The sequence below is a fragment of the Camelus bactrianus genome, chromosome 6 (assembly GCF_048773025.1).
Source record: "Camelus bactrianus isolate YW-2024 breed Bactrian camel chromosome 6, ASM4877302v1, whole genome shotgun sequence".
Lineage (NCBI taxonomy): Eukaryota > Metazoa > Chordata > Mammalia > Artiodactyla > Camelidae > Camelus > Camelus bactrianus.
In genome coordinates, this window is record NC_133544.1 from 81,265,291 (window position 1) to 81,292,494 (window position 27,204).

Below are 27,204 nucleotides of genomic sequence, written 5' to 3' on the forward strand. Positions count from 1 at the left end.
AGTGAGGAAGCAGAAACTTTGAGAAAATACATACAGAACAGAAAGAAAGAATATGCCATATGATAGTAAGAGGGAGTGGAGCAGTTGCGCAGAGAGGAGCCAAGATGCAGTATGGGTGTGTGCGTGTGAGTGTGTGTGTGAAAGAGAGAGAGAGTGAAGAGAGAGAAGGAGAAACAGATGGATAGAGACAGAAAGAGGGAAAGAGAAACAAGAAAGTCAGAAACACATTGCAGAGACATGAGGTCCTTGAGAAATAGACAAGTTAGACAGGCCCTATTGAGGCTGGTGTTGGTCCCTTATACTTCCAGTCATCTTGTGCCAAAATACACCAGGAAAGAACAGAAGACTGTGCTACTGAATAAGGTATTAAGAAACTCAAAAAAACCTTGAGAAAATATAATGCTCAATTTAGTCTCTGATAGGTTTTTATTAATGTTCCTTATGCAGAGATGCAAGATTTATCAGTCATATTCTTGTGGAAACAGTCATAAGCCTAAGGTTTTAAGATCACCTCAACATTATTTCACTGTGATAAGTAGCTTGCTAAATAAAGGTGGCCCAAATTTTTATCAAAGTACATGCAATAGTTTTGAAAACCAAATAGTTTAAAGGTTTTATGATGACAAGAACAATTCTTTGTCCGATCCCTCCCCAGCCCCAGTCTCATTCCCTGGAAGTGGCCATTTTTTAACTACCTTAACTATTTCTTCTTATATTTACCTTATTGGCTATTTTTTATTTATTCATTTGAAACATTGTCTATTGATTTTTGATAAGATAGATGAGGCTAAATTTACACATACCATCTCTAATGTTTTTCCTCTGTGCTCCCACTATTACTATTTTTGGATCTTCTTTTGGTTTTTATTAACTTTGTAACTTAAAATAACATCTTTAACTTCTATTTTCTGTTCATCAGTGTAGACTATACCATCTGACCTCCCTCTTTGTAAGATGAAGGTATTAAGAGTTCTTTCCTGTCCTTCAGCTCTATTCTCTTCCATCTTCCAATTCTTACGGGTGACTCATTTTTAATATCCTCTTTCATCAACACTAATAACCACCCTTAATCTTGCACTTAGAACTGTGCCCGGCATGTGGCGAGCACTTTACATATCCCAACTCACTTAATCCATATAACTACATGCAGCAGGTACTATTATTATCCCCATTACATAGATGAGGTGACTAAGGTCCAGCAAGGTCAATTAACTTGCCCAAGGTCCCCTGGATAGTCAATGCAGAGTTGGATTCTAACCCAAGCAATTCATCTTGCAGGTCCATGCTGTTCACTGTTACAATCATTTTTAAGCATCTCCAAATCCTCTGACACCAGGATAATGCTCTAAGATATTTGATATTATTACTCCACAAAAGCCACTCTAAAAATAGTCCCATTGACATTGTCTCAGTGAATGTCTCAGACTGTTGAAAAAAGAATATGTGAAATAGAATATGTAAAATACATGTAGAAAAGAGAGTATGTCCTTTTTTTCTCACATTTTGCTAATACAGCAAGTGAGAGTTAAGGTGGTCATAACTCTACATACAATTAGCCTCAGGAACAACCAACTGAAGGATATCCCTGGGCTGAGTTTCATAGGCTCTGTGTTACTACCTAACACACTTTCTGCTTCTCTCTCTCAATTTATTTGAACCAAATTTTCACTATTCTCAGACAGCAGTCCAAGGATGGCCTTGAATCTCATTGGACCATAAACATTTTCAAGGTTGCATTACTTATTAATCATGAGTTCCTCAGCAGTTCAGCTATTTTAAACCATAGATAATAATTGTAATTCACAACTTCATTTTAGGAACCAGCCTTTAAACATAGACTAGGAATTCAAGAGAATAATTTTTGGCAGAATATTATTCAAGCAAGAAAATTCTTACCATATTGAATTGTTGCTGGAGTTTTTCATTTGCATAATTTATGCAAAACTGTTCAAAACTGTTTATCTCAAATGTTTCAAATCTGTCAAACCAAAAATAATATGGGAAGGGGAGAATAAGGAACAAACAGCTTTTAAAAATATACAAAATGTGCACATTAGAAAGAAAAAGTGGGGGAAATTTCTCAACATTGTGAAACTTTCTTTCTACATCAGTGAAAATAAGGGTTTGTAAGTCAGTGACAGGAAATACGTGCCCAGCAGATAGGCATGAGTCAAGTGGCAGAGAAATTTTTTAAAGGCTGCAGCATGCAGAAGTGTTTAACAGCATGTATTTGAGGGCTAATTCATTCCCACGTGGGGAACAATCAGAATTATGATGAAGTCATTGCTCTTGTCAATTTACAGATTCAAGTGTCTACATACACATAGAAGGGAACTGGGAATAGAAATTTCATAGGTTCTTTGGAAAAACTAAACCAGATAATGAAAAATTAGGCATCATAAAGCACAAAGGTACAGGAAGGGTTTTAACTGTTAAAGAAAGGCACCCAGAGAAGAGAAACTAGCAAATGAAATTAGATTTTTAGAAATTCTCTCTAATTTTCCCTTCTTCTCACCAGTAGGAAAAAAAAGCAAATACCCACTTAGAGATAATCTCTAGAGAGAAATGCTCTCTGGCAGACCACTAAGCCAAATATACTTACCCATAAATGTCCAGCACGCCAATAAAAGAGTGCTGTTTGACAGCAGAGTGGAGGGCCTGATTGACATGATCTACAATCCAGTTAAAGAGCTTGGCATAGATGTGCTTGGCCAAGGCATCGCGGGCGTTCGTGGCCTGCAGCTTGGAGATGGGCTTGATGTACGTCTCCGTGGCAGTAGCCAGCTTCCGATGGCAGAGCCAGTGACACATCTCCTCACAGTCCACACCCATGAGGTCACAGAAGGTGCTGAGAGGTTCATGCTTGGGCTGCCAAAAGAGAATGGGTTATTTCCTAGGACCAGATCAATTAAGTCAGAACTTACTAAAAAATATCCAAAAAGAGGTCACAGTTAAAACCCAGCAATTTCTTTGTTATAACAAACGCCAAGATCACTTGAAGCTGATCAGTAACAATCACAATCATCCATCAAACCAGCATCTAGGCAGCATTATGCAACCCCATCTATGGCTCATTTCAAAAATTACCTCTTCCTTTGTCTCTTTGCAGTATTTGTTTGGATCTTTCTTCAGGAACATTCATTCAGTCAGTCAGAAAGTGAGTCAGCTTGTCAACAAATACTTACTGAGTGCCTATTATACGTCAATAAACAAAAACAGATGCGGTCCTGGTCCTCCCAGAACTTAGTCACTAAGGGAAATGGATATCAACAAAATGACTGCTCCCTAAAATGCAAAATTACTACAAAAGAAAAGGATACTATAATAAGATTCCATGTGAGAGGAGTGTGCCCTATTCAGGGAGGCAGGAGACAGCTGCCTTGAGAAATGGAGCTGAGATCTGAAAGAAAAGAAGATGTTAACTTGGTGAAAGGGGGAGGAAAGGGTCTTCCAAGCTGAAGGGACATCTGGTATAAAAGTCCTGTGGTGCGAGGCAGGGGGAGCCACCAATGTGAGGTACTGAAGCTGAGATGAAGCCAGAGGCTACACCATGGCTGGTCTTTCCTCTGAGAGCAGTGGGGGCTGGGCACAGGCATAGGGTCACTGAAGGGTTATAAACAGACAACCTGATAGTTATTTGTGTGACTTCTTAGATTAGAATCTCTAATCTAAGCATTCCCTGTATCACCTGCAGGGATTACTGTATCCCCCTACAATGTCTTCCATAGGCTTTGCATGAGTATGAATTCAATGAATACTTGTTTAATTCAATCCATTTAATGCATTATATTTTTCAACATCTTCACTCACATGTTTCAACTGAATCTGATAACATTCCTGGGGCATAGGCAGGGTGAACACTGTCATCTTTAACTGACAAATGAGGAAATAAGATCCAAGAGAATAAATAGCTTGTCAAAAATCACACGATCAATTTATGTCAGAATTATCATTAGAATCTGGCACCTTCATCCCCTGACCCTTCCCACTGAAGCAGTTCTTTTCTTCTTTCATCTCCTCTCCTCCAAAATAATCACTTCAGATACAAATCAGCACCATTGCCAACAACATAGATGAACTCCATTAAATAAGCAACTTATTTCATTCATTTATATATGAATATTTTGACATCATTTAGAAGTGGATCAGCACTTTCTAAACATTCTACTTGAATGCTGTTACCATATTGTTCTACTAGATCAACACTGCTAATTCTTCTTCAAATTTTCTAAAACTTCATTGATTTTTGGACTTCTTTACCTATCAATAATTGAGAGAAATCAGTAATATCCCACTGTGCTAGATTTGTCTTTTTTTCCTTGTGGTTCCCGTTGATTTCTGCTTTATATATTTTGAGGCTACATTATTAAGCACATGTAAATTTAGAAATGTTACATCTTCCTGGTGAATAAGATCTCTATCAATACATAGTGCTCCATCTCCAGTGCTGCTTTTGGCCTCAAAGTCTGTCTTGTCTGGTATCAATATAGCTCTGCCAGTTTTTTTTTCTAGGTACCACAGTGTGTCTTTTCTAAACCTTTTATTTTCAAACTTTCTGTACCTCTGTGTTTTAGCAATGCTTCTTTCAACAGTATACATGTGAATTCTAAATCCAATCTAACAATCCATATCAACCGAAACATTGGTCCATTTGTAATTATTTATTTCTACCTTATTTGGTGGCTATATTTTTCCCACCTTTTCTAAATTTTTCTCTCCCATTTTTGCTATATTTGGATTATTTTTTTCAGTTCAATTTCCTCTCTACTAATTTGAAAGGTTTACTTTCTGTTTCTGTTTTATAATAGAAATATTAAGTTACATTAGTTAACTTAGTGTAATAAATAACACTAACTCGAAACACTCCATCCCAATCTAGAAGCTCTGTTATCCAACACTTTAATTCTCTCTTTTTTGGAGGGAGGAGGGGCTGGTGATTCACTGTATTTTTAAAAAATTTTTTATTTTGAACTAATTTTAGACCAACATTAAAAGTTGCAAAAAGAGTATAAAGAATTCCCTTCACCCAGATTCCCTAAATATTAACATTTTACAAAGTTTGCTAGTTTCATTCTCTTTCTCTCTCACTCTTTCACATACATACACATACATAATATTTTTTCAGAACTGTTTGAGAACACGCTGCAAACATGATGCCCTTTTGGTCCTAAATATTCCACTGTGCATTTCCTAAAAACCAGAGACATTATCTTATATAACTATAGTATAATGAATAAAATCAGGAAATTAGCAATGATACAACACTATTATCAAACTGGCAGATCTAATTCAAATTTTGCTAGTTGACCTAATAATGTCCTCTGTGGGGGGGAGGAGGGAGGACAGATTTCTATGATCCAGGATCCAATCTAAGTTTATACATTAGATTTTGTTTTCTTGTTTCATTAATCTCCTTTAATTTGAACAGCTCTCCACTTTTTTTTTTTTTTTTTTTGGCGAGCTTGACATTTTAGAATAGTAGTATGTCCTTCAGTTTGGGTCTGTATGACATTCATTGCCTCACGTCTAGATTCAGGTCATGTGCTTTTGGCAGGAATATTGGAAAGCGATGAGCACTCCCCTCAGTGCACCACATCAGAATTCACGGGATGATGATGGGTCCTGGCAACTGGGGTCACTTGGTTAAGGGGATGTCTGCCAGGTTTCTCCACTACCTCTCCCTTTGTAATTAATTAAATTTTACCCACATTTGCCCAATACTTGACTAGTTTATTGATTCACCATTTCTTCTCGAATTTTAGATCTCAAACCTTGGATCACTTTTCCTCTGCTTAAACTATGTCTTTTAATATTACCTTTAGTGAAAGCCTATGGGTGACAAATTCTCACAAGTGTCTGTTTGAAAAACACTTCTATTTTTCCCTCATTCTATAAAGACATTTTTACTGAATAGACAATTCTAAATTAATGGTAATTTACTCTCAAACACTGAAGACAGCCCCCTGTTTTCCGGCTCCTATTACTGCAGCTGCAAAGTGAGCTATCAGTTTAGTTGCTATTTTTCCAAGAGTAGTATCTCTTATCTCTGCTTGTTTTGAGATTTTTCTCTCTGCCTGTGGTGTGCACCATGGTGTGCCTGAGGGTGGATTTCTTTTTATTTATTCTAACTGGGATTTTTTTTTTTTTTTTACTTTACAAATCTGTGGTGTAGTGTCATTTTCAGAAGTTCTGAAATTTGTTAGTAATTATCTCTTCAAACATCACGTCTGCTTCATTCTCCTTTTTCTCTCCCTTAGGAATTCTCATTAGATTAAAACCAGATTTTATTACTCCACCCTTCATCTCTCTTAACTATTGTGAAGTGCTCCATCTCTGGGTCCCATCTTGCACTTTGGATAATTTCTTCACTTCTATCTTTCAGCTCATCAATTCCCTCCTCAGTTGTGTCAAATCAGCTATTAATTTCTTTCAGCATTCTTGGCAGCTTTGACTCTGTTGTTTCACCTAGCTCCTTCTTCTGTTGTTTCATCATGGGATTTGAGATTTTTGACTGTGAGCCAATACTTCTTGTAACTTTCCTTATGGGACCCTGTTGAAGCCTGGATTGAAGATGGACCCTCCAAGGAAGATGGCATTTGCTTCTGTCAGGCAGCCGGGGCACCACCAGCCCAGGAACAACTTAAGCTAAGTTTCCTGTGTGTAGCTTTTGGGGACCATCCAGGAACTATGAAATCAGGCTGGGAAGTATGTGTGAGGGGTCAGTTATTGTCATAAATTTTTAAGGAACTATTTTTTTCCTCTTCCGCTTAGCATGGAGACTTGAGCCAGATTAACTTTTCCTCGTACTCTAGGAGTAGGCAGTGAGCAAGTTTATTACTAGTTCCCCATTTAGGGTCTCAGCTTTAGGCAGAAGTTTTTCTTTTTGTTCCTCTGTTTATATGAGTCCTAGGCTTTATCTTTTGTCTTCTGCACCTACTTGGCTATGAAAACCAAAGCTCAAGGTCACTGGGTTCAGCAAATGCCCTTGAGGTGAGTCCCAGCTTCAGGGTTCTGCTTTGTTCTCTGAGTTTCTGTTTTCACTTAGTATTTGGCCTCTAAGAAGTTCTTACATATTTATTTTAAATAGTCTTTAAAATATAATTTATCCAGCATGAAGCTCAATCAGACCAACCAGTCCAAAAATGCTGGGAAAGAAAGCCTCTTTCATTTTGTAGATGAGGAAAACGAGGTTCAGAGAAGCTAAGGAACTCACCCCAAAACACAGAGTGAGTAAACAGTAAAGTTGGGATTGAACCCAGGCAGAGACCGTGACACATATATTTCAAAACTGAAGTCTAATTTATCCAGATTTAAGTCACGTGAATTAATCTACATGTAGATTTGCAAATATCAACTTGGGTGTCTGAAGAGTGAAACATAAATCTCAAGACTGCTTCCTATTATAATCCTTGAGGAAGCAGGATGGAAAAGAAATATATTACAACTTCTTCCTTTTTAAAAAAAGTTTAAAAATACCTAATAAATATATGTGTACGTGTGTCTTATCTTTGATGGTGGTGACCAGAAAATATCACAAGTCACAAATGCCCAACGAGAACAATCTGAGACTGTCAGGTTTTGTTACAGTTAAAACAAATTAACTGGGTTTTAGTTCTCAGTGTGCAGTTATCACTATGTGTAGAAAGAAGAATACATGAATCACCCTACTTCCCAAGCCATCTAACTCCTCTTCCCAGGAGTAACCACTGCTAACGGCTTCTTCAGGAACTTTTAAATCATATTATTATTTCCATAGCTGAAGACACAAATAGAGTTACCAATTCTTGGTATGTGTGCCATGAGCCAAACTAGCCCTCTCTCTAGACTCACCAATCCAACTTTCATATCTAATATTTCCCGTCTCTGTTTATACGGATCAGATATGTATCCAAGTTCTTTCCTCCTCCTTCACTCACACACACACACACACACACACACACAATCACTGTGCACCAGAGATCTGAATCCACACTTCTTTATTTACAATTCAAGATTCTACTCTGGATAGTGTGTCTGATAATTCTCTCTCTGATAATTATTAATGTTAGTTAATAGAGTGACTTCAAATGCACTGTTTCCATAAAGAATCAACAAAACTAAAAAGCTTGTTCTGAGCTTACAGGTATTGTGCAGCTGTCTGAGTCTCGAGATGTAAATCCAACATTGCCTAAGTGAAGGATGCCAGCAAGTATTCGGAAAATTCCCATCTGATAAGATTCACTAATTCCTGAAACACAGAGTAAGTGAACAAATGATTAATTTCAGAACAGGAACTGAACAATTATAGCAGACAACTTTAAGCCCATTTTTAACTCTTGAATATTGCCAAGTGTTGTACACATTATAACGTGTCAGAGTTAACATTTCACACATAATGCAGTTTAGCACTGTGGCTGAGAGTGTGAGCTGTGGACTGAGACAGACATTGGCTCTGCTCCTGACCTGCCACCTCACCTGCACAGGTAACTTCACCCTCTATCCTTCTGTTTTCTCATTTGAAATGCAGGAATAGTAGGGACTATCTCAAAGGGTGTTTGTGAACATTAAATGAGAAAATGCACATAGTAAGCTTAACACACTGTGTGACACATGGTAAGTGCTAAACAATTATTGTCATCATTGTCAAACACTGGATTTAAGTATTTTATTAACATTATTGCCTTTTCTATTTATCTCTACTCCAAATGCAAGCTGCAGCCCAATAAAGCTATTTTAAGACAAATTACTTAATTATTTTTTCTAACTTCAGATCAAGTGTAAGTCAAAGAGACCCCAGAATTAGAAGTGTTCAGGCCGGTGTTGCACCCCAGCCTGATGAGCGAGTGTCCAAACGCAGCGTTAGGGCAGGACCTGAAGGATCAGGCGGGATGAGAAAGCTGGCAGCCCTTGGCGTTCTATCAGACCAGGCTTCATTTTTCAATAAGGTAAGATTTTCCCAGAATATTAGATGTAATTATATTCAAATAAAAATAGTTAAATTATTCCCAAATATATAATCATATACAGAATAACTGAGAGTTGATCTCATAAGAAATGTTTTGCCATCTCCTGTGTTATGGGTCTTCTTTTTTTTTCAAATTTGTAATTTTCTATTTACAGAGTTAGTCCTTGTAGTAAAGCAGTGTTTTCCAAATGATAATGTGCACACGAATCACCAATGGAACTTGTCAAAATGCAGATTCTGATTTGGTAGGTTCAAGATAGAGTCTGAGATTTTAGAATTTTGCAAGCTCCACAGCAGTCCTAGACCACACTCTGATAAGCAATGCTTTTAAATTAAAATAACTCACCTCAGAGTGCTCCTTAAAATACCAATATATGACTTTAGAGTTTTTCATATTCAGAGGCTTCTGAATAAATAATTCAGCACTAAAAGTTGTACTTCACATTTCTAAAGGTCAATTTATTTATATGTAGATCCAATTTTTTTTTTTAAACCCAGAAACAAGACAGTGACATCTGAGCCATTTCAACAACAGAATAAACTACATGTAATACATTGCTTTGTCACCAAACCAGGTCAACCACATTTCCAGACCACAAGAAGACACCCAAAATAAAAAAAACCCTACAAAACATGAGTTTTTGTACAGGAACCCATTTCATTTAGCTCTAGGTTTCAGATTTTGTAAAAATTTAAACAAACAGTCCCACCTCCCCTGATGCCCTGAATATTTTAAATAGCTTTATTGAGAAATAATTTGTATACCACAGAATTCATCCATTTTACAAAGCTGTGCAACCATTACCATAAGCTAATTTTAGTACAGCTCCTATCACCCCAAAAAGAAACCTTGTGCCCATATGTTGTCCAAATGTATTTCAGAATGAATGTTAAATCTCCCAACAATTCTCACCACTTGATACAAAGATATGCCAACAAAGGGCTCAAGATTACATTACCTAGTAAAGTGCAGGCCTGCCTGGTTTGTGTCATCTCCTTGGCATCGTCAATTCCTTCAATCACAGGGCTGCCACCTTGCATTGTATAATGAAAGTTATTCGCATCTCCTGCAGTTAAGGAACATAAAAACAATTAGCAGTCTGTGAAGAGGCTTTGACTTCCACCTTTATGTCCACTTAGAATCAGAGGCGGCAACAACACAATCAAGTGTACACAGTCTAGCGTCTGACTGCCTGTGTTTTCAATTTTAATACAAAACTCAAAATTAAATAATGGAGTGAAGTGTTTGTAGCTTATTTATCTTAGTCTTTTCCTAAAGGTCTGATTCCATCCTACATGCTAGGAGAATGTCTTCAAACACTTTACTCCCTTCATCAGAAACCTCATAGGGTTATACCACATAAACTCCCTTCAATTTTTTACTTTTAATCAAGGCAAATTTCAAACATACACAAAAGTGTAGAGAGTAGTACAAAGAGCCCCTGCGTACTCATCACTCATCTTAAATGAGCATCGACTCAAGGCCAATCCTGTTCCATTTATACAGCCACTCACTCCTTCCCTGTCCCGTGAGTTATCTTAAAGCCAACTGCAGACCTTTTATCATTTCATCCATAAATATCCCAATGGGAGATAATCTCCTTTTTAACAAGTAAATTTATGAACTCAGAAATTATTATAAAACAACACCAGCACAAAAAAAAATCTAATGCCATATTCATACCTAATCGCAGCATTTTAAATTCAGGTAACTTTGCCGAGGCACAAAGCTGGTAGAAGATATGATAGTTTCTCTCCTCTTCTGCCTTTGAAGGAAGAAGACTTTTCAGTTATAGCATTTTAATCTAAAACTCAAAATTCAATCATAAAGTAAAATTTTAATATTTATTTCAGCTGGTGAAATAAATTGTCCTTTCCCAAATTTCCTAATACATATCCACAATTATTAAACCTTATGATTTATTAGCTATGTGCATACGTGTGAGTGTGTATCTGTTGGTTACATTCAACATAAAATATCTGATGGGAATGCTTTTCAAACTAGTGAACAGCTTGCTATATGGAATTGTTATAAGAGATCAGTGCCTCTGGGGAAAGCTAAAACCAATTTTTTTTCCATTATGCAATGTTTTCTCACAGTACCTCTTAGATTCATGGTCTTTCTAATACTTTGAAAAAAAATCTTTTGGGCATATTTTAGATTGGACCATCTACTGCGGTTGTTTGTAAGAAATCCATAAATGTACTATATCATCTACATCATTTTAGTTTATATACTCAAAGTCAATAAGAACATTTTATAAAATAGAAAATAAATCATGTACAATCCTGAGTTTTTTTTAGTATTTTCTGACAGTCTTTTCCCACATATATATCGTAAAAATACAATTGTAATAATATTGTGCATACAAAACTGAATCCTTATACTCTATCATTATACCCTTGAATTCTGCAGTGTATTCAACTGACTAAAGAATAGTGCAAGGAAGGCCAAGGACAGGTTTGATGCCCAACAGGGGCTGATGTCTGGTAAACAAGGTTTATTATAGGGACAGAAAACACTAAATAAATTAACAATACACCAATGATCACAAGCATGATCAGGTAAGAGATCAGGTGATTCAGTTCATAGACAACTGGAAAAGTAGGGTTATCTGCAGAAAAGCTTTGGTCATCTTTGTGCATGAAGGACAATATCAGGTATGCTCTGACTGACTCACTTGGACATCCCAAACATCCTCAATATTATATAGCCCGGGGACTGGGGAACAGCTAAAATTGCTTCATTGTTTCTAGGCAAGACAGTAAGGAGTAGGCCTTAATGTTTTATCTTAACATCTTAAGCACTATTAGCCTCTGGTCATCATACCCAGTTCACCTTTAACCATTTACCTCTCAATCAAATCTGTACTATTCAGACTCAGTCTTCTCTTAGATCTACATATATGTTCCCCCATTCTTTCTTCTGGAGACTAAACATTTTTTTAAAAACCTATTCAAGTGTACATGTGTGTGCAGTAACATTGCTCTGTGTGTACCTAGATACCAGCACAAAGGAAGAGGGTGGCTCTCACTTCACTGTAAAAATCAAATATTACATTTAGGCAGCCACAAATCAGGCACAACCCCCAAAGTCAAAGCCAGGGTAGCTCTAGGCTGCCCAAACTCATGACTCTCAGTACATCCCAGACACTTTCAAAGCCCCAACAGACTTGTGCAATGGAAACTATAGGCTCTGTTACACAGTGGAAATTGAAGACTCTGCTACATGGCAGCGCCAGGGCTATTTGAACCTCAATGCAGTGGCACTCAGTCAAGGAACTACAGAACCCAGCATGTAGCGGGTCACCAGGAGCCCTATGCTGGGAGTTTTCTAATGATAAGTCTCCACATTCCTTAGTATACCTGTAACTATGTAAATGCATGCCTGCCAGTGTTATAATATGTAATATCTCCCACTTACAAATTAAAAGGGGCAAGAGTATAGTGTGAAAGCAAATCCTGCACAGATATGTAGATCTGAGTACATTCTTTGACAGTAGCTCACAACTGGGTTGTGAGGACCTTTTAAATCTCATTTTCCTATCTATGCAATATCATACTCAGTGAGGAGAAGAAAAACGAAAGAAGACAGGATAATTTTTTTTTTCCCTGAACTGAGTTCAAACTGTAGCTCACTGAAGCATAGGCCAATGTCTTCCCTATCATCTGGGAAACGTGACAGACAGGACTAAACTAATAGCACCTCTTCTTAACTAAGCTTTTCCTACTCTTTCTGGAGGAAAGAGTCAAAAACCTCATTAAACATCAATCAGTGCCCAGTCCTAAAGATGATTAAGCTAATGGGTATCCCCCTGCCTCTGACAGGCGCTGTTTCACACATTTCAGTCCAGATGTGGTTTGCAGTAATACTGTCATAACATGCTCAAGAATATCTGGGGATGAAATGCGTACCAACAAGCATGAGCTCTGGACTTAGACGGCGACCTAACACAAGGATATGTGTGCATGCCCGGCTTACCTGGAACACCACTCTGGACTTCTCTAAAAGGTAAGTTCTCATATTGGCACCAATGATTCGATACCTCTTGTCAAAACCAATCTCGATATACTTTCCGAAACGACTGCTATTATCATTCCTGGTTGTTTTAGCATTTCCGATTGACTAAGAAACAAGAGGGGAAAAAAGAAGATTTTAGAAGTGCATTTCATGCCATGACATTTACAGAGTTTGTTCAGGGAGAGAAAGAAGAAAGTAGAACACAGCCCTCTAAACCTGATTCTTTTAAGAACAGAACCACTTTTGCCCCTGCAGGCACAGCCACCCAGGTATATACTAATAGTCCTCATCTGCCTTGTTATTCTCACAGGAATTATTTTCAGAAAGAGCAGACCTGAGCCCAGCGGTTGGGAGGTCCTCACCCACCATGTGTGGTGATGGAAAGCACTCACCCATCTCAGCAAAGGAAGAGAATGGGTGTTCCTGGGTGGTGCTTAGGCACAAGCCCTGAGTTAAATTATTAGGGTTTTGGTTTATTGAAAAGCTTAGTCTGTTTCATGTAAATAAACTGGTTAAGACAAATGAATATTTTCCTGGAAATGCTCTGGTGTTCAGGGTCTCTTTAGCCAAAAGTTTCCATCATCTTATTCCATGACAACAAAGACCCAGTGAGTAGACTGATCATTAGCAGAGTATTAGTAATTATCCACTCAATTCAACGCCACTTTCAGAAATCAGACACAGTAAAATCTGGCTTTGGATTTTGATAGTTGTATCTAACTTGCAAGACATCTGCTACAGAAAACAGAGAATATAACTTTTTGCTAAATTTCTTAATATAATCTTAAAAATTTAAGTGGCATATGCACTGCTTTCTGATTTAGGTAACATGCTTTTATAAATTTTTCTTTCAAGGCAAAGCAAAAACACGCTGTAGCTAGAAAAGCAAGTGCTCACATAGTGCACACATTAAATATAATTTAATTTCATATAAGATTAATATCTTTCACTGTGCAAAGCCTGTGACTATCAGGATTAGAATACTGAAACCACAGGAGAGAGAAAGATATGAAAAATCTCTGGAGCGTCAAAAACGCAACACAAAACAGGTGATGAAAACAGTAGTAACAAAACCACAAAAGTCAACACATTAGGTTCTCTGATTAATAAAAGAAAACATATTTTCACTCTCTGCAGTACAAGGCAGGTGATGTCCTATTTCGTTTTGGCAGTGAGAACACTGCTAAATTTCAGATTAACAGTGTAGATGGAAAAAATGGCTGGAAGCTATCTTCCCAGCCAAATAACAGAGGGATTTAATGCAGCCCTGGATAATTTAACAATACATTTACTCAGATATCCTCCCACTTAATATTACAAAAAGCACAACAAAAAGTCTCCATATAGTCCCATTATTTTTATTCTGTTCAGAAAATGAAATTAGTGATACATGCAAAATTTTCTTTCCGCAAAATCTGTCGTGTCAAAGAGCAGATGAAGGGTCACATGTAGCAGCGGTGACAGCAGGAAGCTACCGAGTGCTCACCAGGCCCTGTCCTGAGCAAGCTGGGGAGGGTGGTGCACAGCTTCTCCTCCCTCCCTGACTCAACCCAGCCTCCACATGTCACCCCCCACCATCGACTCAGAGTGGGGGTCAGAGTGGTCAACCTGCCGAAACAATACCACGCCTTGTGAGAAGCAGCAGCGGGTAGGCCAGGGTTGAAACAGACCCCTTTGTCTTTGAGTATAAAGTATATAAACACAGAGCACAGAATGGCAGAAAGAGTAAATGAAGCAGAAGTCTGAAGATCTGGGTGTCGGGCCAGGCCCTACCACCACCCTGTCGTCATTTAACCCTCTGAGAAGCGTTAGTGTCCCCAAGTGTAAACGGACTAGAACAGATGAGCTCTGGGGTCCTTTTCCAAAATAAGACTATGATTCTAAGCCTCTGACCTGGTCTGGGAAGAAGGTTATGTGTATGAACAGTCCCTTTTGTCCGTTCCCTCTAATCGCGGCCTCTGCCTCGTAAGTACTAGATTTACAAGAGCCTCGCTAATGCTGTTTTCACCCCAATCAGCAAGAAATTGCTTAAGGAAAGCAGTTTTGTGTCTTGTTTTTACTACTGATTTCAATGAATTGTTGAGTGATTTCTTCTTTACTAAATGAAGATTAAAATCTTCAACTACAGTTACTGAAGATGAGCAAGAACTACTAAGACCCAGTGTGCCCCCCAAATCTTCCCCGTCCCCATCTTAGGATAATAATTTCTAGAGAAAAAAGGGTGAAAAAGAAAATTTCATAAAATTGAGCAAAAAAGAACCATTTATTTCTCTCTACATCACTCGTATTTTGCGAAAGGAGCCTATGCAGAGGATGAGGAGCTTGCTTTCTAAAGGATAATGTGCAAACCCCATTAGCCACTGGGCTGTGATATTAGAGTGTGGGGTACTCATGATCATTGGAGACCCAGACACGCCTTTTCTGACATCACAGTAAAGGGCTCTGATACAGGGACATAATCTCGAGGCAAGTTTAAAAGCAACAAATTTTCTAGGTCACATATTCAACAGTTTTATCTGTATTTTCTGCCTGTAACTATAAACCCTTTGTCACCATTCTTTAGCCCTATATTCCATTTTAATCTTTCAAACTGGGATGCCCTCATTTGTAGTTTTGAAAATTAGTTCTCTCTTTATCAAATTTTCTTAATCCAAACTCCCACAGAGAAACTAAACAATAATATAGAAGGAAGTAGCTAAGTCTAACTGATGACTTTATCTTTTTTTGGTTCACGCTAGCAAACAGTAAATTCCTTATAACTGCATATTAAAAAGTAGTATCTGTAACCATCCCAAATCTTTAATATCACTCCTACTAACACAAATCTGTGTTGTAGACAAAAGTGTAGTTATTTTTTGAAAGAGAATATAGCAAGGCTGTAAAATAGTTCATTCAACTTGACATATTCTAGATGCTTCATTCCAGACTTATTACATGGTCAGGGCTAGAAGAGACGGGATTCTCCGATGCCATCAAAATCACGACTTTGGGATCTTATAACATTAGGGACTAAGAACGGTTTAACTACCACCAAATACCAAGAATTTGTTGTTATGATCAAAACACTCAAAATAATGGTAGAAAGCAAAGCCTTGTTGCTTTCTAAACCAAAACAAAAAGCTGGCTATACAGACAGTATCTTCCCACTAGTAACACGAGTGGCGTCCACCACTATACCTGTAGCTTAAATTCTTTCAAAATCTTAGTATTTTCTCAAAATCTTTACTACTCTCTTTCGGCATAAAGGTCTGTTTTCTTGTGTCTGTGCTATTTCAGAAAACGTTTCCAGTTCTCTTTCCATAGCTCACCCAGCCCAGGAGGCCTCTTAACTTCCCCGGCACATCTTATTCTCTCAGTCCCAAGAATAGAAGTCCTGCTGCTCTAAAGGGCAGCCCTGTAGGTAAGGGGTCACAGTGTTCTGTTCTAAAGTGTCACACAGCACTGCACTCCAGGCACAATTACCTCCGGGCTGATTAGTGCAAAAACCACTTGTACCACAGGTGCACCAGGCCAGTTCTAAGCGCCATCTGTGTTTGGGTGACAAACAAGGCTTGACAAAGGAAGAACAGGATAAAAAATGCTGAGTAGTAAGAAAGGTTTGTTTCCACATCTCCAAACTACTTTCTCTCCATTGAATGAGACTTATTTTCTCCAATTAATTGGACTACTTACAAAAATGTAACTTTCTTAAAATTATATTAATTGACAAATAATTCTCTAGTTACAAATCCTAAAATACTCAAATTCTCACACAAAAAGGTCTATTTTCTTTGGCATAAGCATTTGTATAGATAGTCTACTTTTGAAGGACATTCTTTCATAGCTCTTCCTTTTTCAAGGATTTTTAGTTACTCAGTTTCTTTTTCTAACCTAAAGTTGTGTGATGTGCTCATCAGAAACAAGAAGGAAAATATTTAAAAGATCATGATTTAAGTCTATAGTTCCTAACTTGGAAAAAAAAAAAACCTTATAGCTATACAGCTTGGACTAAGTACAGAAAATGAAATGCAGGCAGAGGAATAATGAAATTCATTCATGCTTGAGCATAGTGAATCCAATGTTTTGGAAGGAGCTTAAATAAGAGCTTAGGATTGGGAGGAAAATGAGTAGCTTATACTTCAGTACAAGGAGCAAGAGATAGGAGTCAACTGGAGGGAAAAAAACTGTAGAAAATAAAGTGCCATTGCCAGCTAGTTGGAGGCAATAATTCAATGGAGCTTAAATATGCAGGATTATGGAATAAAGTAGACTCCTATATAGATGGATTTTTAAACAAAATGTCTAGCTTACTAAATTTTTACTTTTCCTAGATGTCTGACTAATACCCGGAAAGGTATTTTCTTACTCTTAGTGGTTGAGAGATGACAAATGTTCTAATGTATGCTGTATCAATCCATTTTTTTGAGCATGTTTCTTAATAAGAGAATACAGTAAGGCTGCTGCTGTCTTACCTCCATGATGGGGTTGGAGGCCAACACCTTTTCCTCAACATTGGCTTCACTGGCAGAACCACTCACTGTTGCAAAGTATCGCATGGCATACTTAGCTGAGACTGTTTTTCCTGCCCCAGACTCTCCACTTACAATGATGGACTGATTTCGTTCATCTCTGTAAAACAAAGAGTAACTGACAGTGCTGTCCATTTCTGAATGTGATTACATTATTTTCTCTGGGTTCTCATCAATGAGCCATGGTGAGTTTCTGCTGGTTCACACATACAAAAATGTTAGAAGGAACCTATGAATGATATGAAAATACTACTCAATTAAAATTACAAATTGCCTACTAGGTAATAGTCCATAAAGCAGTGTCTCCCACAAACTCTAGCTCCTATAAAAGTATCCTCATTACCTGAGGAAAAAATGGTTAATTTGTTGGCTGATTCATTCAATCATAACTCAAAGACTATCAGCTATTACAGCTTTCATTCATTCACACAATGACTCAAAACTCTAAATGATGAACTTGCTCTTAAGACCATGATTTTTTTGAGGATAAGGACCTATGTCACTGTATTATTAATATCCAGCACCTAGTCCAGGGTCTGACACATCACAAATGCTAAATAAATGTGTATTGATTATAAGGAAACAGAACTTCAATGAGCAACGTAGCCTAGGAATAAATCTGCCATGGCTATGGTTTCCACTGGGACAGAGGCAGGAAACCCACTTTCTGAGATGAAACCAGCAGTCAGCTTGAATCCACCAAATTAATGGAATTAGTACATAAAGGTAGTATCATTTGTGCTCTTAATTTACAGAGACTTATAACTTCAAAGGTTTTTAGTGGAACTATCCAATAAGGACAAAAGATGAGAAGGTTATTTCATGATAGAAGATGATCTGTTTATCTTTTAAAAGAGATTTACTTATCCAACAAATATTTAGCCAACACCTACTACATGCCAAACATTGTGCTAAATACTAGGGATACAAGTTTATAAAGCCATGATCAGCATCCTCAAGGAGTTGATGGTCCAATAGAAAAGACACACTAATAATTCAAGATTACAATACAGGTGATGGGGCAATGAGAGGAGGAACAGGTGATCAGGGAAGGCTCCCTGGAGATGATACTTCAGCAAAGTCCAGAACAATGAGTAGGAGAAAGCAAGCAAGGGATGAGGAAGTTAGGGAAGAAACAATCCAGGGAAAGGAGATAACATAAATGAAGGCTCAGATGCAAGAGAAGTCAGGAAAGATCAGATATTTTAGTTTGGCTAGAACATGGAGTAATGAAAGGTAAGTTTGCAGAGGTTAGCAAGAACTGGATCATAAAGACCTTACATGAGATATTAGGGAATTCGAAGTTTACCTAAAGGTCACTGAATGCCCCTGAACAGAAAATAAACAATCCAATTAGTAAAATCACTCTGGCAGCAATGTGGATATGGGTGGCAGGAGGTCCAGATGAAAAGTTATGAAAGTCTAAATAAAGACTGTGGTGCTCATGACTGAGAGAGGCAGACAGGTTTAAGAGACATAGACACCAAAGCGATTGAAAAGTACTTGGCAGTATATTTCCAAAGTAGAGATTTTTCTAAGGTAAAGGTTTTTTTTTTTAATTGAGAAAGTGGGTGGTCACTGCATTATTTTACAAGCCTTAAAAAATACAATGGGAGTATCCAATTCAGGCTTGACTAGCTATATTCACATCACACTACCAGGGCCGTGCAGCAGCCTATTCCAATGCTCTGACTCCCATATTGTGATACTGTGGGGAAAATCAGGAGGATCCAGGTGACACACTAAGGAATGTTTAATTCTTATAGTAACAGCCTTCATGTAATCCTCATTTTTATAAAATATCCTTGAACCTCATACTCACCATCTCATTCCCTTTTTGTTTGAATTTCTAGGCTCAGGTGGATATTCCCATTGCCTCTGTTCATTCATGCCTGATTTCAAGATAAATCACTCTTTTAAAAAATGGTTCTCATTGTGGTGCCAATGCCCTTCTTTCAAGTCATTTAAAATTTCTCAGAACGGATCTTTCTTGATACATGAATCAAGGGACAGTATCAGCAGTCTTCAGACTCCCTTCTAAAATTTGATTAGAAAAATGATCTTTCCCTAATTCCTGCATGATCAGTTCTGTCACTACACCCTGTAGGATAGCTAACTTGACAAAATTCTCCCAGCATTCCTTCCAATAATACACAAGATGAAGAGGCTTCCAATAGTCTGATGATAAGGAAATATTAGTGGGAACTGCTATCCTAAACTGTACTGCCTTTGAAATAGTATTTCAAGTCTTGTGACAAAATGTTATATCAAAAAAATCTAAAAACTCATATGTAATAGCCCTTTCCTATGTCATGGGGAAGAAGAGAAATATTAAAGGAAATAAAGTTGAGGATTATTCAAATGAATCACACAGAGTAGTACAAATACACACATAGATACATTGATGTCAAGCACATATCAGATACATTTTCTTTTCCAGAATTTAGGATCCTGGATCCATACAACCAATAATTTTTAAGGACTTTATTATTTATTATTACATTTCCCCAACTTTTTGGCAGATGTTTTCCTTTTTCTCCCAAGCTACTAGGAACGCTCTACTAGGAGCATTCCAATATATACCACTTTTCCATTATATAAATCTTTCTGAATCAGACTCTGGTCTTAGATCTGTCATTTACCAGCTTCATGACTTTGAGCAATTGCACGACCTCTCTGGGTCACAGTTTCTTCATCTTTAAGACTGAATAACATCTAAAATCCCCTTCAAATTCTAAAATACTATAAACTAATACTCAAACTAACTCTGGAGTTGATTTTTCAGATGTTGGAGCCTATATTCTAAGCCAGGTAAACTCTTGGGACTGAGAACAATCGGAACAGGGCAGGACTACAAATACCCAGATGGTCTTGAATGACTATTATGAAATGAGCAACATTTTTTCTCTATAGGACTCTTGAATCTGAGATGGGCAAAATCAATAAAGGGCTACAAAGAGAAAAAAGGTAAAACAATCCATTTGCCTGCTTTCAAATTAAGAAGGAAACAGAAATCTTTACAAAATAAGTACAAAAAAGTCTTTAAAATGTTTTTAAGTTATATGTGGCCATAGAAAGAAAAGCCAAAAAGAGACAAGAGCAAAGACAGGTAGAACTGGAGAGCCAAACAGAGGCAAAGAAGGGAGACGGGTAATGCATAATAAAGACATGCAGAGGGCAAAACAGTGTGATGGAAATGAGGAGAAAACTGACAATAACATCAGAGATTAACATTTTATGGTTTTAAAGTGAGTATCAGAGTCTACCCTATTCTATTCATAGAGCTGTAAGCTTTAGATTATCACATATATGTAGATAATATCTGATTGTTCTTCGAAATTTTAATTAGCTGATCAACCACTATTCATAATCCTTTAGGTACTCTTGTCCTTATAAGAACCTTCTTTTACATTTGTGATGTAGATATCACATCAAGTGCCTGATAAAACCAAGTTAAGGAACAGAGATTCACCACTCTTCATCAAGGACAGATCAATCTGGAGCAACCTACGGATGCATGAACTGAAAATTCATGTTTCCTAGCTTGGCCAGTACTCTCAAGGGCCTCTGCAGTGATCTTATATGGCCCGGATACTGGGTTCCTTGGAGCAGAGGTGAACTGTTGGGACCCGTTGCAGTCAATGGAGCTTCTATTGACTATAATGTGAACTAAAAGTCACCACCTAAAAATACTGCTTCGTTCATTCATTCAACAAGCATGTAATGAGTAGCCACAATGTGCCAAGCACTTCATGAAGATAAAATACTCTAGGGCCATAGCCTATTGGGAGAGACTGAAATGTACAGTTAAAATACAGTGGTGTAACTGCTAGAAGAGAGGTCTTTCCAGGACATTATGAAAACATGGAGAAAGGATATGGGACTAGAGGGAGATGTGAGGAGGCGATGTCAGGAAATGCTCTCCAGAGAAGGTGATGCCTCAATTGACTCTTATATGATAATTAGGAGAAAACTAGGTTGTATAGGGGGAAAGGAAATGGGAATTAAACAATGTAGAGACACCTGAAACTCCAGGAAACAAATTATTCAAGGACAGAACACCACTCTGGGTTGATGAAAGAGAGACATGATACATGTCAGTCTACTTTCCTTCTATGGTCCCCACTATCTATCTATGTCTGTTTAGTATCTATAGGTTTATCTATTTGGTCTGTTCAGCCTTTCCTTAGATTATATCTATTAAGATTTCATTTTGTATCAGGCATATTATTTTATACATTTTCCTTCTGAATTGTTCCCTTTAAAAATGTAATCTCTAGTTTATCATGCTCATATTGAATACTATTCTTATCTTCCAAGACCATCATCTTGTCCTCTGCAGACTTAAAGAGCATACTTTCCATTTACATCCAGGTCATTAATGAGGAAACAAAGTAATGCCAGCCTCAGACCTGACTCATGCAGAACACAATTTACTATATCCACCTACCTTGATGGTGACTCACTGATAACCACCCACTAAGTGTTGCCATGTACCTTGGTTAAGTGTACAGGCACCTAGGTCTAATTTTTAGCTTATAAGTGAATGTTTTCTTGAAACAAAACCTAGTTTTATTTTTTTGCAGGCACTCAATAATTGCTTCTCCCTTATTTGATCCCTTGCTAAAAAGGGAAAAATATTAAGTTAGTGTAAAATGGTGCTTTCTTCCAAAGTCTTGTATTTACTGTGATGTGGCTTCACTTCAGACTCTGATCCCTGTCTCTCTTGTTAGAGAGGTGCAAAGTTTTTCCACATTATTATCACTTGTCAAAAACCAAGGGGCTCTGCTATGTCTCTCCAAGATTTCTGCTTTTAAGATCAATCCCAAGAAGAAAAGACTTAAACTCTAAAGCTGATACTAGACAATGAGCTCACAAGGACAATATTTAGTATTTTTTAAGTGTGAATATTTACTGTAAGAGTGTGCTGGCACACTGGTGAAAGCTAGACACACAGATCATTCAGGAAATGAAAATAAGCATCCCCAGAGACACAGCTAGTTCCTGCTGAGAAGCCTGTCACATGGCTGCCAGACCTTTTCACGTCAACCTGACGTTCCTGTTCCATCAGTATAGAGCCTATGAAGTTAATATAAAGATGCCATAATAGACATAGCCAATTTTATTTGTTTGTAATTTTTATAGACTCTTATACTTACTGTACTTCATTCCTACTACAACCTTATTGTGTATAGTACTCAGTAAGTCTCAAATTCATATAATAAAGAATTCTGAAGAGAAATCATTTACCAGGAGTTGAAGTGGTCTCAAAGTAAAACTTGCGTGGAATCATAAAGAATAAATAGAAATTAGGCAGATAAAGGAGCATGGAAAGTGATACACCAGGCTGAATAAAAGGTACATAAATAAAAGTGTGTTAATGTTAATCTGAGGAAATAGACATGTTCGAATAGGGCCGTGTAGTTGGATGTAAGAAAATTAAATAATAAAGAAGACAGGCTTTGGAGTCTCAGAGCTGGATTCAAATCTTACCTCCCAGATACTATTTATTAGCATGATACCATGAAAGTTACTTTCCTCAGTTTCTTCACTTATAAAGTGGGGTGATGATGCATCTGCTCTCAGGGATGTAATAAAGATTAGACGTAATATGCCTGACACCAAGCTTGGCACAAAGTATACCTCTAAACGTGGTAGTTATTAATTAATAGAAGTTAATCCACCTTGTTTTTATATATATGTAAAATTCCTTATCAGGTAGCACTCACTACTTCAAATCTATTTGCACAAGTAGGATACCTGGTACCACATGGCAGGTGAGTCAGTGGTATAGTTGGTAACAGGAGAGATTTTACAATCTTTAAAAGCCAGCATCCACTTGGCCAATGAACTTTAGGACAGGAAGCATTCAGGGACTGCCTGGGCAATGAAAGAAGGGGCACCCTAAGGGAAGGCCTGGCAATAGAGTCAGGAGTAAAACGTGATGGGTAGCTAAAATAGACGCAAATAGAATGCAGACATGAGACACCATGATGAAAAGACTGTGATGATACTAACAGCTTATATTTGAATGGTATTTTTCAAAGTGCTTTCTATGTTTATCATCTAATATAATTTTCACCTCTGAAGTAAGCATGACAGGTATTATCTTCTCCTCGATTGGGGAAACAATAACAGAGAGGTTAGATGGCTTATGCACAGTTAGAGCAGAGTTGGGTTGTTACATTCCACATCTCCTAGTTTCCAGAGATGCTCCTTCTGCTTTGCTACTAGCTCTTTACTATAGTCTGCCCTCCACTAGAAAGAGTAAAAGGCTTATGCATTACTTCCTAGGAAATAAAAAGATAACAGATGCATACCACAGAAAATCTTAAATGCAGAGCTAAACCATCTACTGAAAGTGTTGATAAAACTGAGGCCCAGGGAGACCAGAAGATTTAAGCTCACACAGTTATTTACTGATGGAGCTGTGACTAGTATGATTATCTTTTCCATTACACCAAGGTTATGCACATAACTAATTTATTTCAAGAAAACCCATCAATGAAACTTAGTCAATAAAATATGTTTATTCTTACTATTCACAACGGAGCAAAAAAATATACCAAATGAAAACAATCAATATTACCTGGTTTTAAGGAAACAAAAGAAAACAAACTGATGTTTTAAGGCAAATAATAATATTGTTATTTATTTACCAGAGAGCAATCAGCTCCAGCATAAAAAAAGACTGGCAAGAATGTGAAACAAGAACATGAGAAGAAAAACAGATTCAGCAGCCCACTGAGTTTTTCTCCTCTGTAAGCCAACAGGAATATATATTTTTTTGAAGTTGGATAAGCTGATACCAAAGTCTATATATAACAACAAACACCCAAGGATGGCCAGGAAAATAATGAAAGAGATAAACTAGGAGGGGGTTTAACGGTATCAGACACTAAAACATACTAAAAGCCACAATAACCAAAGCACTGTTGTGCTGGGACATGAATAGATAAAGGGAGTTGAAAGGATAGAAGCCAAGAAATTAATCCAAGAACATAAGAAAATTTAGGATAGTCATATTCTAATCATAAATTTTAGGCGGCATCTCAAATAACTGGGGCAAAAGATGGGTTTCTTAATAAGTGATCCTGGGATAGCTGGATAGCCATTTGAAAAAAGATAAATTTAGATCCGTATCTCACATCATACCAAAGTATAAACTTCAATGAGATCAGGGACCTAACGGTAAATTAGAAAACAATACAAGGACTAGAAGCAAAGAGGATTAATTCCTCTCTTACCTTGGTGTAGGTGAAAGTTTTCTTAAAATGACTCAAAATCCAGAGCAATAAAAGAAAAGATTGATAAATTTGCATGGAAAAATACCATATGTGTTTTAATAAAAGGTCACAATGACTCCTATGGACTCTGTCATTGAAGCAATTCTAAAATTCTGTCTTACACTGGTCCCTTCATGTACAAACATTCTCCCTGGTTGGAAAGGAGAAAATAAAAACCTCTGCAGTATTAGTTTTCTCTCCATAAATTGCTTGAAGGTTTCGCATATCACATTTACAATATGCCAAGTTCTTACCTGTAGAAGTGTTAAAAATGGACTATTCTTCTATGCATGTATAGTTTTGCATTACATTACATTACTAAGAGAATAATCTAGTCTTGAAAGTAGCTCTTTTTCTCCTGTTCTTCACTCTCAAAATATGAAGTTCCACAATTACATCAAAGACATTTTCCTGATGCTATTCAGGACCACTGATGCCCTAATGTATGCTAACTGTAAAATTCACACTTTCCTTGAGAAATTCTCCTAGATACAGACAGATTTCCTTTAGCACTTAGGCCTTTTAGTTCTGGTCTAACACTCACTAGCTGATGACACTGGGCAAGTCACATAATACCTCCAAAACCTTGATCCACTCATCTGTGAAACATAACATCTGTCCTTGCACAGTCACTGAATTACAATTAAAACTGTATGTCCTTTTGCAAACGTGAGGTTATTTTAATAATAATGCAGGCCATCTAAGACAAATTAATCAAGGCCGTTTATTTAATAATTTACAAGTTGTTATTCACTGTATTTCAAAATATCTGTGACTCAGCAAAGAAGGAATTATCGCATTTAATAAGACTCATGAAATAATAAACAGAGCTTCCACCCACCTGGCCATTTGCTTGTAAGCTTCTTCAGCTACTGCAAAGATATGTGGATCCATATCACCCATGTTCTGACCACTATATGCATTAATAATATCTTCTCCATAAATAGGCAGCTGTTCATAAGGATTTATAGCTACTAGGACTATACCTGGAGGAGAAGGTGAAAAAGCAAAAGAAGTCAGTGCTATCCTACTGGGCATATCAAACTTGGTAAAGTGAGAATCACAGTTAACACAAATTCAATTTCAGTTACTATTAAACTAACAAACTGTTAAGGATCAAAATATATCATAGCCTTTGCCTCTGAACTCATTATACCTAGTCCTAACTAAAACACTATTTAAAAGCATGACTACATTATTTAAAATAATGAAAATTGTGGCAATGTTAAAAGAAGTTTAAATATTTTAATAATATTTAAGCCAAAAATTCCACTTCTAGAAATTTATCCAAATGAAATAATCATAGACCATGTAAAGGGCTTTTTTAAAATAAAGATTTTTTATCATTAATTTTATTCATAACAGTCAAAAATGGAAATAAAATACATAATAAAGGGAAAGTGATTAAATACCCTGCTATATCCATGTAACAGACTACTGTGCTACCACCACAAATCATGCTTATAAAGAATATTAAATATCATAGGAAAACATGACACAAAACTATATATAGACTGATTCTAATTTTACATCTATTTATACTCTTCTATATACACACAGATAGGATACAAGACAACATAATACTGGTTATTTTTCAGTGGTGAATTATGTGTAATTCTTTTTCCTTTTTTATACTTTAAAAAAAAAGTCCTTAAATTTTACAGCAGATGTGTATTAACTTAAGAAAGTCATTCATTCAGTAATATTTATTTGGCTCCACCTATGCTTCAAGTTTTTTCTAAGTGCTAGGTTTACAACAGCAAACAAAAAAAAAGACAAATCTTTGCCCTTGTGGACCTTATATTCTAGAAGGAAACTCAGACAATTAACAAAATAAGTAAGAAAAAATATATATGATAGGTTAGATAGTAGGAAGGAAAAGGGGGAACAATTAAACAGAGAAGGAAGACAGATACTGAGAAGAAAGAAAAGACAGGGAGGGCAGGAAAGGCTTCACTGAGAAGGTAGCATCTGTGCAAGAAAAAGATACATTAAAAAAAAAAAAGAAAAGTGAGAAAAAGAAATATTCACTTAATAGACAGGGAAGAAAAAGAGCAAATATCAAGGCTATTAAAAATATAAATTATTTTAAGAAGAAAAGATAGCTGTCCCTGTTCAAAACAGGGACGTAATGATGAAATGCTGAGCACTGAGCTGGGTACACTTAGCAAAGAAACTTAGAAGGAAATGAATGGAAATCCCAGACCTGAGTCTCAGAAGAAAATGATTAGTGAAAGAAAAATAAGAAGTCAGTAGAGAAAAAAGAGCTAGGGATGGGGGAGAAAATAAAGAATAAAAAGAAAATAGAGAAAGAGAAAAAGGAAGGAAAGGGGGAATACACACATGTGCATGCTTAATTGCTGAGAGAAAAAAATCCTGAGCTGGCTCACCGGCTGCTAATACTGAAATGAGCAGGGGCCCAGGCAAACAGATCAAGGAAGAATG

The 27,204-nt window shown here is 37.0% G+C and overlaps 1 protein-coding gene across 6 annotated transcripts in view; it reads right to left on the reverse strand.

Moving 5' to 3' along the window:
- The window catches only part of MYO5A (myosin VA), a 173,599-nt gene that overhangs the window by 84,095 nt on the left and 62,300 nt on the right, over nt 1–27,204 (reverse strand). For 5 of the 6 annotated variants that reach the window (XR_012507666.1, XM_074366143.1, XM_074366142.1 and 2 more), the window contains exons 4-11: nt 25,601–25,745; nt 17,417–17,573; nt 12,927–13,070; nt 10,629–10,710; nt 9,904–10,011; nt 8,121–8,227; nt 2,603–2,868; nt 1,897–1,978 (exon numbers count right to left, since the gene is read on the reverse strand). Coding sequence is in view for 5 of the 6 variants with exons in the window: in XM_074366143.1 (XP_074222244.1) it covers nt 1,897–1,978; nt 2,603–2,868; nt 8,121–8,227; nt 9,904–10,011; nt 10,629–10,710; nt 12,927–13,070; nt 17,417–17,573; nt 25,601–25,745 (1,091 nt within the window). In the remaining variant the exon portion in view is untranslated. Of the gene's footprint in view, nt 1–1,896; nt 1,979–2,602; nt 2,869–8,120; nt 8,228–9,903; nt 10,012–10,628; nt 10,711–12,926; nt 13,071–16,427; nt 16,502–17,416; nt 17,574–25,600; nt 25,746–27,204 lie in introns of those variants that run through there. The other variant, XM_074366145.1, reaches the window with a different exon arrangement.